The 18,032-nt window shown below is 34.8% G+C and overlaps 2 protein-coding genes and 1 pseudogene across 3 annotated transcripts; 2 read left to right on the top strand and 1 right to left on the bottom strand.

The window, feature by feature from the left end:
- Positions 1-549: 549 nt before the first annotated feature.
- Positions 550-1,742, top strand: LOC148919736 (uncharacterized). The gene has a single exon (XM_089047093.1). It carries the CDS (start codon positions 792-794, stop codon positions 1,713-1,715), a length of 924 nt encoding a protein of 307 aa, XP_088903219.1. The 5' UTR covers positions 550-791; the 3' UTR covers positions 1,716-1,742.
- A 2,946-nt stretch (positions 1,743-4,688) lies between these two features.
- On the top strand, positions 4,689-6,266 carry LOC103320997 (D-galacturonate reductase-like; annotated as a pseudogene). Its single transcript, XR_016124742.1, has 3 exons — positions 4,689-5,147; positions 5,273-5,516; positions 5,625-6,266. The product of XR_016124742.1 is annotated as a D-galacturonate reductase-like (transcript).
- Positions 6,267-7,037: 771 nt separating this feature from the next.
- Positions 7,038-11,489, bottom strand: LOC103320998 (transmembrane 9 superfamily member 2). Its single transcript, XM_008222741.2, has 7 exons — positions 10,195-11,489; positions 9,944-9,984; positions 8,916-9,502; positions 8,669-8,806; positions 8,419-8,575; positions 7,837-8,321; positions 7,038-7,557 (listed from the first exon to the last, which is right to left on the bottom strand). Exons 3-7 carry the CDS (start codon positions 9,311-9,313, stop codon positions 7,338-7,340), a joined length of 1,398 nt encoding a protein of 465 aa, XP_008220963.2. The 5' UTR covers positions 9,314-9,502; positions 9,944-9,984; positions 10,195-11,489; the 3' UTR covers positions 7,038-7,337.
- Positions 11,490-18,032: the final 6,543 nt, after the last annotated feature.

The raw sequence follows: 18,032 nt of genomic DNA, 5'->3' as shown, positions 1-18,032 counted from the left end.
CACATAAAAAAATTTCTTTATATTATATATATATATATATAATATTATATGAATCGTATATATAATATAGCGTTTGGATATTTGCACAATAGCGTTTTCAGGGGAGTTGGATGGAGCGCATGCCTCTTTCGTAAAAGGGCCCGAGTTCGATGCTCCTTGAGATCGTTCTACTAGCTAGCCTTTTTTGATATTATTTTTGCATTCAACTTTACATAATTATAAAATTTAAATAAAATAAAAAAAATAGAGAGCCTTTTACAAACAGGCAACGTGGAAGCTTAACCACACCAAAGGAGGAATATATATGATATATCCCCCAAACGTTCTCAAAAATAAAATAAAAAAGGTTTTCTCCTCCAAGAAAAGTACTTTCTTCATTCAAAACACCATGAAAAAAGCTTCATGACTCCTTCTTTCTCTTAAACTCTGATTTTTGGGTAAGTAATCATCATTGTTCATCAATTTCTCTTTGGTTCTTCTTTTTTCAATCCTTTGACAATTTTTGTTATTCTTTCAATTTCAGGAATTTGAACACCAAAAAGAGAAAACCCTAATTCCTGAATTCATAAAGACCACTCAAAATCAAATAGTCAGATTCAAATCTCAATTCAAATTCAGGTATGTATCAAAATTTCAATCTATTCTATATATTACATGACTTATTTTATTAAATTATTATCATGTTGATGATTGGTTGTATGAGAATATAGTTTGTAGAAATATTTATCTATTTCTTGTTGGGGTTTTCTTCCAGGTTATAGGGTTTTGGAATTTTTCTTTGTAATCTAAACATGCCACCTACTAGAAAATATGTTTCTGGATATACAAAACGGCTTAGAAAAAGAAAAATCGAGGAATTGACTCAATCTCAAAGAGGAGCTCTTGATAGATTCATTGTTAGAGAATCACATGCTACAATTGATGAAAATATTTTCAATGAACAAGAACAAGATGATGTTGAGGAATTGCAAGATATTGAAAACAATATGGATGAATGTGTGGGTAATGCTGAGCAGAATGAGAATGATGATAATGAAAATGCTGATATTGATGATCATAATGAAGATGTTGAAGATGTAGACATAGAAAATCATAACAATGAGAACATCACTGATTTATTCAATGAAGAACCAAGCCAGTCCATTCCATTGGATATTTATGATCCAAGAAATTGGGATAATATTGATCCCAAATTATGTGACCTATTAGTGGAAAAAGGTCCTGTAAGAGATCTATTAATAGGAAAAGGTCCTAAAGATCATTTACATAGACATTTCTCTTCAACATTTTACACTCGTTATTTGCCAAATGGAGAGCAACATGATAGAGATTGGCTAGTGTATTCAAAGGATCTTAACAAAGTATTTTATTTTTGTTGTAAGTTATTTAAAAAAGGGCCACAAAAAAGTCAGTTAGCAAATGAGGGATTTAAAGATTGGATACATCTTAGTGGCAGACTTAAAGAGCATGAGACAAGTATTGAACATATTAATCATATGAGCACTTGGATTGATTTTCGTATTAGATTGCAGAAAAATAAAACAATTGATGGAGTTGTTCAAAACCGAATCAAGACAGAGAAAGAGCATTGGAGGAACTTATTAAAAAGATTAATTTCAATTGTGAAATATCTTGGAAAATATAGTTTAGCTTTTCGTGGAAGTAATGAGAAGATCCATGATATAAACAATGAAGTCATCCCAATCACTTCCTGAATCAGCTGAAGAAAAGTTTAGAATTGATTATTTCTTGTATTTAGTGGATCAAGCTATTGGTTATTTCTTGAATTTTTATAGTATTTTCGTATTAGATTATGCGAGGCCCAATTTAAGTTTCGCACAGGACCCTCAAAATCTCAGGGACGGCTACAAGAGTATATAATATATTTCTACCATAGGGTAAACAAAAATAAAATTGTTATTTATAACTCATGTGTGTAAACTAAAACACCTACGATACACCAGTCGAGAGCATATAGAAACATAAATACTACTTTACCTACACAATTGGATAAACTTAGGTTACAACTTAATGGCAGAACCATAAATTTATATAGGACCAGGCTAATTTTGTTTTTCTTGGCTTCTTTTATAATATAATACTAGCCTCTCTGCACGTGCTTATGCGCGTGTTGAAGGCTTTTTTAAAAAAAAATTAAAATTTTATTTTAGAATTAAAAAAGATAATGGGTAGTTGTATTACATAAAAATAGGATCCATTATCTGATTTTTCTTAAAAAAAATTTTAAAAAAAATATGAAAAGTGTGAATTTACCATATTGTCATCATTTAATTAATAATTTCAATTCTTAATGTTTGCATTAACCAAATGTATTTTCTGGTATTTTGAATTTTTCACCATTCTCTGCCTTTTGCTTTATATATATTGATATCATGCTTCAAATTGTCAAGAATTTTTTTTTTGGGTAGGGGATTAAAGCCGAAAACAACATAAATAAACACGAAATAGGGGTCTAATCAAATTTAGAAACCAAACGAGGCCTATAGTTGTAAGCCGAACATGTTAATTGGCCGAGAAATGAACTGGAGAAGAAAGAGAGAGAGAGAGAGAGAGAGAGAGAGAGAGAGAGAACTGGAAAAAGACGAGAGTGAAGAAGTGAAGGAAAAAGTAATAAAAAATAGCGAACTATACAATAAATTGAGAGAAGTGACTGTGAGAGAGAGTTGCATTTTATAACACCAACCGGAGAAGTTGTATCTTTAAAATAAGCTAATAAGCTAAATTCAAGGAGAAGTTGTATCTTTAAAATAATAAATTATCTTAAAATTATGGGATTTATGTATATCTCTATATTGAAATTTTAATAAAAATATCGTAATTATTGTCCTATAAATTTCTACACGATTTATACTTTAGGGGCATAATAAGAATAACCAAAAAAAATCTACATCAGAAAATACAAAAAATGAATGAAATCCTATTTGGCAGAAAAATCAAAGGACTTAGATCAACGGCAACAAATACATAATTAAACCCAACTTATGTTCTCACTTTTGAACTTATTCCAAATTTTCTATATATAAAAAGTACATAGTCAACCCGTTGCTCAATATTGTATAAATGGAAATCCTGTGGAGATTTTAGGCTATATTATTTAAAGGGGAAAATAAATTATAATAAGTGTACTCAATTGGAATATGCAAGTCGGCAGAGTTGTTGTGCTTTATTATATATTGAAGTCTCAAAAGTCTGCTGAATGGAAAAGGACCAGAGTGAAGAAGCCTTCTGCCTGAATCGTCATCATCATCAAATCGTCTTTAATCTTTCTTTATTTTTATTGACAGATCATTATTTGTATTTATTAGATAGCCTAATTAATCGGATACCAAGTTACACACAGTTGGTCGATAGCCTCCTCATTAATTTCTGTTAATGTTAGTTAAGAGTTGCATTGCATGTATTAATTTCTGTTAATGTCAGTTAAGAGTTGCATTGCATGTATTAATTAGTTTCAAGAGTTGGTCCTTAGAGCATCCACAATGATGCTCTTTATTTTTTAGCTAAAATTTAGCTAAAAATATAAGAAAGCTATTTTAGAAGCTCTCTACAAAATTTCAACTCCAACCATACTCTCTAATTTGGAGAGTCATAAATGCTATAACTCTTTTTTGATTGGTCTATCTCTATTAAAAAATAAAATAAAAAATAATTAGCATTAAATAAAAGTTCGAAATACTCATTAAATAAAGCAGCATTAAATTATAGGGAGCTACTAGGAGTCATTTCTCTTTCATCAGATTTATGAGCTCCTAGAGGACTCCTTATTTTAGGAGGTGGATAGGGAGCATGATTTGAGTTGCATTTTTACGATTTCTCCCTAAAATTTGTCTAAAGATGTAATTTAAGGAGCCTATTGTAGATGCTCTTAGTTCAGGCTAAATACTTTACTTGTCCAATTAATTAGGGGACCGCAAAATTAGAAAATTATAAGTTGGAGCAACTTGGGAAGGATAAAGATCAAGGATGGGCAGCAGCTGCCGGAAGAAATTCAATGCCCAGCTTCAACATCCATGACCATGACTGAATCTGACAGTCAAGGAAGGAAACAAACCGGGGGAAAAAGACGATAAACTTTGTTTCCTCTAATCAAAAGTATGGTATTTTATGGTGCAAACAGGCTCCAGATCCTCGATCGCCGTTGTACTTTGACCCAAAAATAGAAATAAAGAGAGAGAGATATCCTTGCGGTTATACTTGACCAAACTCCTACTGGTGTTGGGTATGTACGCATTCTCTACATGACCAAAAACAGAAGAGTTTCCATGCAAATTCTCTACATGACCAAAAACAAAAGAGTTTCCACACAGTAATAGCTTCAGTTGCACATACAATCCCTAGCTATATCCATAATCATACGTATATTGAAATAAATAGAACTTTTAATCCGTGGAATCATGAGTACTCTCTCTAATCCTAGTTCCCGGTAAAACAAAGCAAATTAACACGTGGCATCATATAATTGGACCCTTGATTAATTTTTGACTTGGTCAGGGGCAGCTTGAGACCTTCTCTAATAATAATAGGTGCGTGGGTAAAGGGGCGGAGAAACTTCGAGTGGGAAATAAGCTCTATGATTCTTTTGGTCCGGCCGCATATTAAACAAATAAGCTGGTATAATTGACAGGGTGTATGCACATGCCTGCAACCTGCTTATAAATAGAATGGACACGGTGTAGTTGAAGGCCAAGAATATATCTATTTTTCCTTTGAGTTGACTTGAGCGATATATAGCAGCTGTGCAGATCGATCTATACATCTATCTTCTTGTTCCTTTTTCTTTTGAATTGAATCAGATAGAAATTCACAATGGCAAAGGCAATTCCTGAGGTAATACTGAGCTGCGGTAACGACATTCTAGCCATGCCAGTGATTGGCATGGGAACTGCATACCCTGCGGCGGATCCAGAAACAGACAAGGCTGCGGTTCTTGAAGCCATTAAAGCCGGCTACCGCCACTTTGACACCGCCTTAGTTTACGGGTCGGAGAAATATCTAGGTCAAGCCATATCCGATGCTGTGCGTCTTGGACTCATCAAGTCCAGGAGTGAGGTGTTCATCACCACCAAGCTTTTTGCCAGCTTTGCTGAGAAGGATCTTGTGGTGCCTGCCCTCAACATGAGTTTAAGGTAACTAACTATTATTGATGTCATATATATATGACAAATCTTTTGCCTATTAATTAAGGGTTTCTTATACATATAATTATATCAGCAACTAATTAATATTAATTAATTACTATATATATATATAGGAATCTGCAACTGGAGTACGTGGATATGTACATAATTCATTGGCCCTTCAAATTTGGGGGAGAGGTGAAGAGTATGCCGGTTGCAAAAGAGATGGTGCTACCTCTAGATTTGAAGTCAGTTTGGGGAGGCATGGAAGAGTGCAAGAGACTTGGCCTTGCCAGGGGAATTGGCGTCAGTAATTTCACTTGCAACATGCTTCAGGACCTCCTTTCCATCGCCAAAATCCCTCCCGTCCTCAACCAAGTATGTATATATATCATTATATCCATTCTCATTTTATATATGTACTTACAAACATGAATAATACCAATTATATATATTCTCATTAAATTTTGGTTGAATTATTTATAGTTGGAGATGAGCCCAGCTTGGCAGACAAAGAAACTGAATGACTTCTGTAAGGCAAAGGGTATCCATGTTACAGCTTACTCTCCCCTGGGCGGAGCTAACAGTCGAGTAGGAGATGACAGGGTTTTATGCTCAAACATCCTCGAAGACATTGCCAAAGCCAAAGGCAAAACAACTGCTCAGGTATCGTTGAGGTGGGTTTATGAGCAAGGGGTGAGCATGATAACAAAAAGCAACAACAGGAAAGAATGAAGCAGAACGTTGACATATTCGATTGGTCGTTGACTGACGAGGAATTGGAAAAGATTAGTCATTTTCCTCAGCGGAAAGCAGTCACCTTTGCCTCAATTGTTGGGCCGCATGATCTAATTGTCGACATTGACGCCCAACTATGACCCTGTTCTTCGGAGGGGAGGAAATCGAATTAAAGTTAAATAAAGAGTGGAGTACTCTAAATAAATAAAAAGAAGCACCAAAACCAAGGGCTTTGACATGTTCGTCTTAGAAAAAGATGTACATGTGTTTGTTCTCTCTTGTTACCTGTTCCGGCGGCGTATATGATGTGCTGCTACTAGGTCTTATTTAACGCGTCTGGGCGCCGGTGAAGAAAATTTATATAGAATGGGAATATTATTCTTTTATTCAGGGCTTGCATTGGATTGGAGTTATTTTTAAAAAATTTCTTGTTGTTTTCAAGTACAAATATTATATGAATATATATAGAGTTCCGTGTGAAAGTTGGAATTATCGGTTATATATATTTTTTATTTGTTCTATTATTCTATTAATTTACTCATTCGTGTTGGAGACTCCGTTTATCATCTTGCAAAGCTAAGATCTACCAAAATCGTAACTATTTTTTATGGGTTATAAATCTAAAAACCCAACCAGTTACACAAGTCGGCATATAGTATGTACGCTAATTGAGGAGGAGCATGATTGACGTGCAACCGTGCAAGGTCTTGTAGGGACTTTTATCTTCTCTTTGTAAGCTTATTAACAGAAGCATTAATCAACGGAGAAAAGCCTTGACTTGAGACATCTTTTGAACTCCCACAACATCTTAGTAGTATGCGTGCGAGAAATTCCTTACTTGGTACTATTAAAAAATAATAATAATAACAGAAGCATTCACCAAACAAAATATTAATTTCCTTTCCATTATCTTGACATCTTTTATCTTTAAAGAAGAAAATGTATCCAAGTTTAGAAATGGAAGCGTAGGGGATGGGATGAAATCAAGGACAACTGCCCTAAATAAAATAACGTTTGCGACCAAAAAAATAAAATTCCTTTCCATTATCTTTATCACTTACTTCTTTACATCTAAAATATGGCCTGCTCCTCTGATTTATTTGTTTCGCATGTAAGAGATGAAGACAGTTTTAGATGATGGCTACCAAACTCACGAACGAGTAACATGGAAAAAGTCATTTCAGAGAGCAAGTAAAATGTGGACATACAAGGCTGCTGCCTATATTAACGCGTCCATAGATACATATAGTGAAAATAGTTAAAGGAAACCCCAACAATGCCCACATGTTCCCCATGCCTGAAGCAAACGCACAACACAAGTCTCCAAACGCTTTTACTTCGGAAAGCTTGCTTCCTCTGCTTCCGCTTCTGAAGGCACTCTCACCTACCTTCTAACAAAATTCATAGACTTTTTCCTATCATTTAAAAAAAAATTAAAAAAAATCGGAAGAAACAACCCCCCTATTCACACTTGATAGACTTATAAATGTGACGAACAAACAGCAGAGCGGCACGAAAGCCTACGGTACCAAGCATGAGAAAGAAGCCATAGCAAATGCAAGCCATGTAACCAAAGAAGAACGAGGTTTGCATAAAACCAGACATATCCGATCGAGCATAGTAATAATACAAGCAGTAGCCATAGATAAAGAGGCCAGTAGATCCGCCACATAGAAAAGACCTGTCACAAATCAACAACTCTGATTAGTCCAGACAAATGGTAGGCAGATGATAACATCGACAGTAATTCTAAAATTTTCTAGCTCAAAATGAATAGCAATGAGTAGAAAGAATCCGAAGAATATACTCTCTACTTTGGAGCATAATAAAAACCTTTATCAACATCTTTTTTTCTGTTCTTTTTAAACCTAACCTATTTGTATGATATAAACAATATCTACAAATTGAAACCAGAATATGAATATCCATGGAAAATTTAATGCAAGAAAGACTTGTTTACCTCCACCACCACTCATGATCTTCAGCAGCAAGTTGGAAATAGGTCAAAGCCACAGTTATAAAGGCAGTGACAATCAAAAGAATAATAAAAACAATAAACAGAATGCTGTAGATGGTGTAAATCCTGTGACCCCAGACACTGGCAAATATGTAGTAAAGTTCAATATATATTGCACTGAAAGGGAGAAACCCTGCCATTGCCATCTGAGGAATGGTCGTTCTGTACCATGGAAGAGGGGGAATTTCTCGAGGATACTTTGTGGTGCGGCAAGGAGCTTGGAACTCAGCCTTGCTGTTTTTCCCAGCAATGCCACCCAAGACAAGCAATGGTGATGTTACCAATGTCCAAATAAGGACAATTACCACAATAGTACCAAAAGGAAGAGCTGCAGTTGCACTATAAGCAATTGCAACAGTGTTAAGGAAGCAGAATGTCAGGAACAGAGGCCCACAGAAAAGGCACCCAGTAAGTAATAAATTTCTCACCTGTCAACCAGAAGAGGAAACTAAATGATTCCATTTCACTTTAATAAGCAGAAATCATAAGCTGCATTTGTTGCGAACAGAATCCATTTTTACTTACCCAGTTTGTTCCTTCAAGTTGACAATAGAAAGAAGTTGCAGTATATCCCGCAATGCCAGAAGTGAGTGCATATATGACCACAAGTGCAGTGAATAAAGCTCCTCGGTTGTATGGATAAAATACACCAACTAGTGCGAGCATAAAAATGAAAATTGTGCTGGAAATGCACAGAGGGGAAGAAGGTAACATTAAGTACTAGCATGAAATAATCCAAAATTCATATATCTAAAAAGATTGCAATAATCCTTACAGAGTGAACAGCTGGGTTCCAGAACCATGGGCAGCAGCGAACAAAGATTTGTGCTTGGGGAACCGGAAAACATCACCATGAATGTACTTCCATCCAGTCTCTTCTTGGTCATCAGCAGCTTCCTCATCTTGTGCATATCTTATTAAGAAATTGAATAAATACAGTAAGTGACAATAAATTGTAAACAGAAAACCCAGATATTTCATATAAATAACAAGCTTTCAAGGCTCACAAATTAAAATCTCACTTCATGAAATCATTCTTCAGGACCCGCATGAGAATGGTTGCAAGAAAACCCGTCAAGAGGAGAACTGTGACACATGAATTTATGATTGAGAACCAATGAATTTCCAAGTGATGCGGCAGCGAAGAGGACTGTGAGTATTTATCCATCCTATTCTCGAAGGGAATATTTGTTTCCCTCCATTTTACAGTGTACATGAAATCTGCATCAACATCCTTGTCCTCTGTCAAGTCCACAACAGAATGGGGATCCATCTTGGCCCCGATTTCAATTACACGGTCTTTGTTGTACATAACTTCGAATTGGATATGCTTGTATAGAAAATATTTGTATTCACTTTGGGTCAGTTTTTCCTTCCTTGTCAACCTTTCCCAAAAAACCCCAGATGGGCAAGTCATCATAATACATCTGGAAGTAGTAGTCTTTTTTCACAGCAGTTCGAAACTGAGCAACTTCTTCCTTGGTCAGCTTCCTTCTACAAGCAACTTCAGTGTCCTTCTCTTTTCTGAACTCAAGTTTATAAGGAGCACTAACAAGACGATCTCCATTCAGTACCTCTCCAAGTGCTTCCCTCTTCTCCTTCACATCACCTACCATTGATAAAGGGCCCACCTTAACTTACAAAAAATCAAATTGTTCTGGAAATTTTAAAAAAACGGAAATGAAATTCCGTTAACGCAGATACAATTATTAGCCGCACCATTGCAAGTTTTGTCCCATTTTAAAACTGAAAACATAAGAAAATCTATAACACACCGTCCTTCGAAAACTAATGGGGCATAGGACAGCGCTTATATTGATCCAAAGAATCTACATTTCAAGTGCAACAGTTATAAAGAAGGCCATTGTTGTTGGACTTATCCTCAGGAGAATTTACTATTTTAGAAGTTATGCATATGTTCCCCGCTAAGAAATTAGATATCGCAGCTAAAATTTACACATTTAAACTTTCTTTTTCTTTGGGGGGGTTTGGTCAAGCCATTGCATATGGAATGTTGAATGTAAAAGGCAAAATGTTTGAGATATAAAACCTGCTGAGCAGAAGGGGAGATCAAAATACCGATACGTTTCGCTGAAACCAAACAAAACAACCAAATACACAACACATTAGTCAGTTGCCTCCTCAATGTCAATGCCCTACAACAAGGTGCAAGGGCCGGTTTGGAAGCAATAAGAATCTTCCAAAATCAGCAATTGAATGAAGAGTATCTGAAAATGAAGTTCCAAACAGAGGATTTCTCCAGATCCAAAGTCAGATCCAGATGAGATTTGATATGGTTACCTGGGGTTGTGAAAGGGGCCGACTTTATTGGCGTAGAGAGGGACGGCGTCGCCATCATTGTAGCGGTGATCGGAGGCGTCCGATCTGACGCGGGTAACGCAGCACGTGATTAAAATGGCAAGGACGAGAATCGTCGAGAGGTTCTTCATGGTCTTGACGGAGAAGAAGATACGAGTGATATTTTCAACTGATAAAGTGAGAGAATGAACAAACCACAAACCACAAACCACTACAGCAACCCGATAATATTTTCTTTTAATTCATTTTTACAATTTTATTTTATTTTATTTTTTGGCCCTTTTGTCAGCTTTCTTGACTGAGGATGTATTTTAGGAGGAGCTCGTAATCTTCGCGAACATTTATTTATATATTAGTATGTAGTTCTGTTTCATATATCAGGAAAAAAATTGTAATAATAAAGTTTTTCTATAAGAATAGAGTTAAATATTCAAATCATTTTTATTGGGTAATTTAATGCTCGAAATTAAAAATATGTAAATATTAGAGAATCTTCCATTACATATACAGAATATAAATAAGGAATCAAATTTAAGGAGGTTTTTTTTATTCTTTTATTATTTAATTTTTTATATAAAAAAATTTCTATTAAGATGAGCGATAACATACTACATGAATGTTATGACTCAAACTCAAGACTTTTTTTAGGGAAGTAATTGTTCCAAACTACTACACTAATGAGTCATTTGCTTTTTATTTTTTTAATACAAGCAATATGAAGAGAGGAGAATCAAATCTAGGACTTCGGATGCAAAGTTAAGTACTCTGGAGTAGGTCTGGGCACATATTGGTTCGGAACTATAGAAGACTCTTCCTTTAACCAAATCAAAAACTTCGATAGACCATGTTCTCTTCCGTTAACCAAACTAAAGATTTCGGAAGACTTCAGATCGGTTAACCTAATATCTGATTTGGATGGTTCAAGACGCCGGTAGTACCGTAATAAAAACATACTAATAAAAATACAATTTATAATACTTTCATATAACACAAGTTCTTGAACAAATACACCAAATTATCCTTGTAAAATATAAAAATCTTATAGTCTAATTCATCAAAGTATGAAAATCAAATAACTTAGTCACTATATCATTCAATGTGTACTCAAGATGCACTGGGAGCCACTTGTGTTGGTTGTTTGAACATTTTAGTGTTATTTTTACTTAATTCTTTACATTTATGTAAATGATTTTGACATTTGTTCCACATTGGGTTCTTTAGTTTTTCATGCTGAATCCAACCATATAAAGAACATAAAATTTGGATCAACAGTTGAAAAATTAAAGGTAAAAAGGGGAACAAAGGTCGAAACTGGTAAACATAGGAAATTCATAAATTCCTCTCTGACCAAAAAGTGCTACAGGGGTGATAAAGAAGTGATACAAAGTGATAAAGGAGTGATACAAAATGCTGATTGTATTTATCTTTAGTTTCTTGTTTTGTATTTAAATAATAGAATACGTATAAATATCGGATCAGTACGGGTTTTTGTCAGGTTAGGAATGTTGTTTCCGTTAACCAAACCAAACATCTTGGTACGTAGGCACAGACCTATGACTTGTACAAGCCCAGGTGAGTTTTTTTTATTTCTTATAGTTAGTGTTAATGTTAATCCCATTTATAGCATAAATATTAACTTGAACTAATTGGATACTTGTCGTGTTACCTCTAGTTGCCATGTGCCTATCTGACTCTATCTTTGTGATGATAAGTTTTCATTTTCGAATTTTCTTATAAATTTTCTTTTCTCTTAATTCATTTTTGTTCATCATGGTAGACCTTAGCTTGCATTATTGGTGTAAAATAGGCCTTTTAAACAAATAAAATAAATGATATGTTCATAAATTATATATATATATATATATAATCTAACAGTTCAATAAGGAAAATCTAGCCCACCTCATTTTGAAATCATGGGCCCGTCCTGTCAATACGGATCATATCGGAAAAATTAAAATTTTAAAATAATTATTTAACCAAACCAAACCAAACCGTCGATATAGTATGGTCAGTACCTGGATAATTCGGATGAGATGTTCACCCATACTCTGGAGCTATAAGAGCATCTCTAGTTGCACCACTACTCCTTTATCCCTAGCCATTTTAAGCGAAAAAGAAGGAAAAACTACCCTTCAGTAGAGTCGCTATCTCTCTCACCATTTTAGAGATCGCTATTTTGGCTCGCTACATGTAGCGAGGGGGAGAGAGAAATTCAGGCTCGCCAACTGAAAGCTGCGCAAGAGAGAGAGAGAGAGAGAGAGAGAGAGAGAGAGATAGAGAGAAAAAAAAAAGGCAAGAGAAAGAGAGAAAGAAAAAGCTAGAAGAGAGAGAAAGAAGAAAAAGCTGGAAGAGAGAGAGGGAAAGAGAGATAAGAAAAGAAAAAGGTTCTGTGGGGTTGAGACAATTAGCTTTTGGGTTCTTTTTTTTTAATTTTTTTAATGAATTTAAAATAATAAAAAATTATAGGTTAGTTAAAATAGAGTGACTGTTGAAGGAACCATCCTTTCAGTGGTTAGCTATTTTAGCTAGAGTTTGGGTAAAATTTGGAGAGTCTCCTGAAGATGCTCTAAACCCCTTACTATTTAATGAATTTTTTTTAACTTCAGTAATAGTTGAAAAAATATTTCATTATTTAAATTATTTTTTGGATATTTTTCTGTTTGCAGAAGGCCCAAGGGCTGAAAATTAAAATAAATTTGGGTCTTCTGGTCCATCTCAGATACTCCAGGAAATATGGTGATGGATAGTGACACCAAAACAGAGGAAAGGCCCAAATTGAAAATTATGTTTTAACCAAATAAATAAATAAAAATTACGTTAGCAGTTTGTCTGACCAACAAAAAGAACTTTAAAATTGTGTTGGAACTTGGAAGCATATGGCAGGAACGTTGTTGGGACATGTGGAAACTTTGAGAAATTATACAATATTACAGTAGTACCACATCAGCAAATACATCTTTTAGAGCACTTATACCACAAAGGTTTAGTCTATGTAGGAGCGGGCCCTAGGCTCGCGAGACGATTCCAGCACGCACAAAGCAGCCTGGGCAAGATGTGGGGGCCATCAATCTGGGCAAGCTCAAAGGCAGATGCAGCCCATGTTGTTGCCTGGATTTGCTGACCCTAGGTTGGCATCAACAAGCTTTTAAAATTTGTTTTCCATTGCTACAAGGCATGTGGCAGCACTTGGGGCATCCAATCAAAATTTCCATTGCAATCCAATGATTGCCATTTTTTATGTAATAAAAATTTGAAAAAAAAAATTGAACAAAATTGAACAAAATACCAAAAAAATTTGAATTTTTTTCTATACAGATTAAATAATAAAATTAATTTTAAAGTTGAAGTATAAAATTTAGAAAATAAATTAAAGTATATAGTAATTACTTTTGTCCTAACTTATAAGAGTGGAAACAAAATTGTAAGAACTCGCCACTATTTACGTGAATAGTAATAATCTTTAGCTTGCCCTTGCCTATAAAGATGGAAGTGCTCTTATTCAAATATAGCCACATGTCAATTTTGTACAGCTGGACTCTTCGTTATTTTAAAAAAAGGAAAAAGGAGAATATGTCCAATGGTTCTCGCAAACCTCCTTCTCCTCCTTTCCAACCCACTTACCCCATCACATATTCTCCTTGTGTCCCCACCGCTTATATCCCCATCACATACTGCTGTAAGAAGAACCATTGGACATATTCTCCTTTTTCCGTTTTTAATTTTTAGCAAACCTCCCGTTTCCATTGTCAACCCACTTACCCGACAACCACCGCTTATCTCCTCAGCATGATTTTATGCTTAAAAATATAAGTGGTGGTTGTTGGGTAAGTGTAAGTGAGTTGACAAGGAGAAGGGAAAGTTCGCAAGAACCCTAGGACATATTATCCTTTTTCCTTTTTTAATTATTTTTAATTTTAATTAAAAGAGTACAAATGATGAAGAGTCTAACTGTACAAAAATTTACATATGGCCACATGCATTGATGATTTTACAATTAAATTAATGTCTTCAGGCTAAGATCAACTATATTATTATTATATAGTAATACATACAAAAACGAACAAATTTATGTTATGAAAGTCATCACCTACCCTAACATAATACTACCTTTAATTATTTGTTAACGTAATCTTTTATTGTTTCGTACTTATTTGATTATTTGTTAAGTCTTAATCTCATCCTCGTGCTCTGTTTAATTAACATATTATATATGCTCTCGTCATCTTCAGTAGATCCAGATCTATATTGTCAAGGTTTTGAGTTGAAATTACAAGCTGCAAACAGTAATTTTTTAAGCAACAATGGGAATGAACTAGAGGCAACGGTGTATGGCATATTCCAATTCTACATTATTGTCAAGCTACAAAATTACAAATACATATTGTGCACTGGAAAAAAGTTGGCACCTTCTACGTTCAGAACACAAGGAATTTATCTTCTTCATTGTGGTGTTCGCATAAACCACAACTAGCTGCGAAAAGGTAAATGATTCATTGTAAAGCCAAGTAAGAACAAATAAAAATTATATATGATATCTCTAACTTTAATGAAAGACACAAAGAAAGCTATTTTAGTGGGAAAATACTTGTCTCCTTTCCTGACAATCACAGTTTGACATGCTGACAATCACAGTTTGACATGTGCGCATATATATTGATAAAATCGCGGACCCAGAACTTTTTTAGCGGAGATGCAATATTGCCTAAGTATGAAAAATGGTTTTTCGGAATAATCATTTTCTCAAGATAATTTTTGGCGGCTTTTATTCCTTACACATCAAATAAGAAAACTTGATTTTATGGGATTTTAGTATGAAGTATATATTGAGTTAATGAGCCATCATTTTTAGCCTAAATCATATTTTGCACTAAAACCGAATTTTCATATTTTGATTTGGTGGGAATTTGATTTTCTAGTATTTTTATTTGAATCCAAATGGGGGGTACTTCCTTATTTACATTGTAAACTTAAATGTTGAAAATGGAAATAAGGTAATATGTACACCAGTCGAGCAAATGGGCAATTTGAAACACTTACAATGGTTTTTCAGGCGAGGGAAGGTGCCGTTGCACCTCTTTGCACCTTACTAGGTCCGCCAATGCATGTGCGCATATATATTGATAAAATCGCGGATTCATTAAAGAAAGCAAAACTACAGTCACATTGCGCACTTCAATTTGATAATTTTTTTAACAACACATAAAGCAGGAGGGGGAGGGTGATAACGGTAATAATAGTGAGGAGTTAGTTAGTGTCAAAGCATGTGACACCACGTGATGTTAATTAGATAGTTAGCAGTCTAGGATTAATTGAATATGAGAATATTTGTTTGTGGAAATTTTCTGTGTCTTCTTCTCCTTGTATGAAGTTATATTTATAATACAACAGAACTTTAATGGGTAGGTAAATAATAAATTCATATTTCTATTTACAATAGGAAATTATGAATTAAAGTAAATCAAATATAATTATAATGAGAATCCTTAGTGTGTAAGGAAAGAAAGTCAATAGTCCACAAGTCACACCAACACTCCCCCTCACATTGGTGCATAGATATTGACAATGTCCAACTGGTCCAGTGAACTGTGGAACGCTTTACTGGAAATTGTCTTTGTCAAAATATCCGTCAACTGATCATCGGACTTTACGAAAGGAAACCGAATCACTTTAGCTTTGAGCTTCTGTTTGATATAGTGTCGATTTACCTCAACATGTTTAGTGCGATCATGTTAAACTGGATTATATGCAATAGTTATTACAGTCTTGTTGTCACAAAAGAGATTCATTGAAGATGTAGGTCTATATCCAAGTTGTAAGCAACTTTTTTAACCAAATGAGTTTGCAAATTCCTTTGGTCATATCTCTGAACTCGGCTTCTGCACTGGATAAGGCGACCACCTTCTGTTTCTTGCTTCTCCATGTAACCAAATTACCTCACACGAATGTGAAGTAACCAAATGTGGATTTCCTATCTGTTATACTTCCTGCCCAATTTGCATCTGTGTAACCATCAATATTCATATGACCATGTTTTGAGAACATAAGTCCTTTTCTAGGTATAAGTATCCGAATAACTGTATTCATGTGGTCTTCACTCGGAGAATACATAAATTGACTGACGACACTCACCGCATAAGCAATGTCTAGCCTAGTATGAGACAAGTAGATCAATTTTCTCACTAATCTTTGGTATTTTTCTTTGTTAGTTGGAACTTGATCCGAGTATTCTCCAAGATGATGATTATGAACAATAAGAGTGTCTGCAAGTTTGCAATCTAGCATTCATGTGTCTGTCAATAAGTCTAAGATATATTTCCTTTGATAGAGAAATATGTCTTGTGATGATCGGGCCACCTCAATTCTCAAGAAATATTTGAGTCCACTTAGATTCTTCATCTCAAATTCAGTAGTCAAATAGTCTTGTAGTTGAGATATTTCATGTTAATCATTCCCAGTAATAATTTTGTCATCAACATAGATTATTAAAGCTGTTACCTTCCTTTCTGATGTTTCAAGAACAAAGTATGATATGAGTTACTCTGTCTGAAACCATTGTTCTTTATTGCCATGGTAAACCGTCCAAACCGTGCACGTGGTGAATGTTTCAGTCCATACAACGTCTTTCGTAATTTGCATATTATTCCAGTCTTAGTAGCATTATATCTAGGAGGAATATCCATATACACATCCTTTGTGAGTTCTCCATGTAGAAAGACATTCTTTACATCAAACTGGTGTAGTGACCAGTCCAAATTAGCTGCGATGGACAGTAAGACTCTAATTGTATTCAATTTTGCAATTGGTGCAAAATTTCTTCATAATTTGCATCATAAGTCTGTGTATACCCTTTCGCCACAAGTCTTGCCTTGTATCGCTCGATAGATTCATCAGTGTTGTGTTTTATGGTAAACTCTTATCTACATCCGACAATTTTTTTTCCTCGTGGTAAAGTTTCCAATGTCTAAATATGATTCTTCTCAATAGCTTTCATCTTTTCTTTTATAGCTTGAACCCACTTAGAATATTTAAATGCTTCAACAATCTTGGTTGGAATATGAATAGCAGACAAATGATGCACAAATGCCTTGAGTGGTTCAAATTGCTTCTCGGTGGATACATGATTCGTAATTGGATACTTTGATGTCTTGCCAATATCAGGTGAATAACGATGTGGTGACTTTCCACAATTTTGTCTGAAATGTAATTGGTATCCAATGGATTTATCCTCTAAATTCACAAGTATAGTAGAAGTAGTTACCTCAAGGATATTCTTAGGAGATTGATCTATTGGTATTATTGAGTTAGATGAGGGTATTCATCTTATTGTTTTGTATTGTCTGTAGGTGTGAAGCTCGGATCAGAAACATCTTCGCAGGGATCATGTGGGTCAGGCGATTAATCGTTATGAATGGGCAATTGATTGGTTTTTGACAGAGAGTAATCTCTTGCTCCAGACGGGATGATTGATCATTTCTATAATGGGGAGAGTTTCTTCGTTTTCCAAGTAACTCAATTATGCTATTCACTTCATATCTCTTCCTGAAAAGTAGAATTGGATGATGAGTTATGAAAGAACAGCTTAGATTCCGGAAATGTCACATCTAAAGTGATATAAGTACATCGGGTACGAGAGTGATAACAGCGGTAGCCTTTCTGATGAGTAGTATACCCCACAAAAACACAACGAAGATCACATGAATTAAATTTGCTACGTTGATTTTTGTGGAGATGAACGAAAATCACACATCCAAAGATTCAGGGTGTAAGTACGAAATGTAGGCGGAGCCCGTGTTGCGTAAGCACTTGTAAGGGAGTTTTAA

The sequence above is a fragment of the Prunus mume genome, linkage group LG2 (assembly GCF_029339155.1).
Source record: "Prunus mume cultivar Tortuosa linkage group LG2, ASM2933915v1, whole genome shotgun sequence".
In the NCBI taxonomy this organism is placed as follows: domain Eukaryota; kingdom Viridiplantae; phylum Streptophyta; class Magnoliopsida; order Rosales; family Rosaceae; genus Prunus; species Prunus mume.
The sequence above is the reverse complement of the archived record's forward strand: the minus strand, read 5'-3'. Positions and strand labels throughout refer to the sequence as shown.

Bases quoted from the DNA above. Each gene is read 5' to 3' on its own strand.
- LOC148919736 (XM_089047093.1), top strand. From the start codon at position 792: ATGCCACCTACTAGAAAATATGTTTCTGGATATACAAAACGGCTTAGA.
- LOC103320998 (XM_008222741.2), bottom strand. From the start codon at position 9,313: ATGATGACTTGCCCATCTGGGGTTTTTTGGGAAAGGTTGACAAGGAAG. The intron at 8,807-8,915 runs GTGAGATTTTAA...TTTCTTAATAAG, and splicing joins CTGAAGAATGATTTCATGAA to ATATGCACAAGATGAGGAAG. The intron at 7,558-7,836 runs GTAAACAAGTCT...GATTTGTGACAG, and splicing joins GATCATGAGTGGTGGTGGAG to GTCTTTTCTATGTGGCGGAT.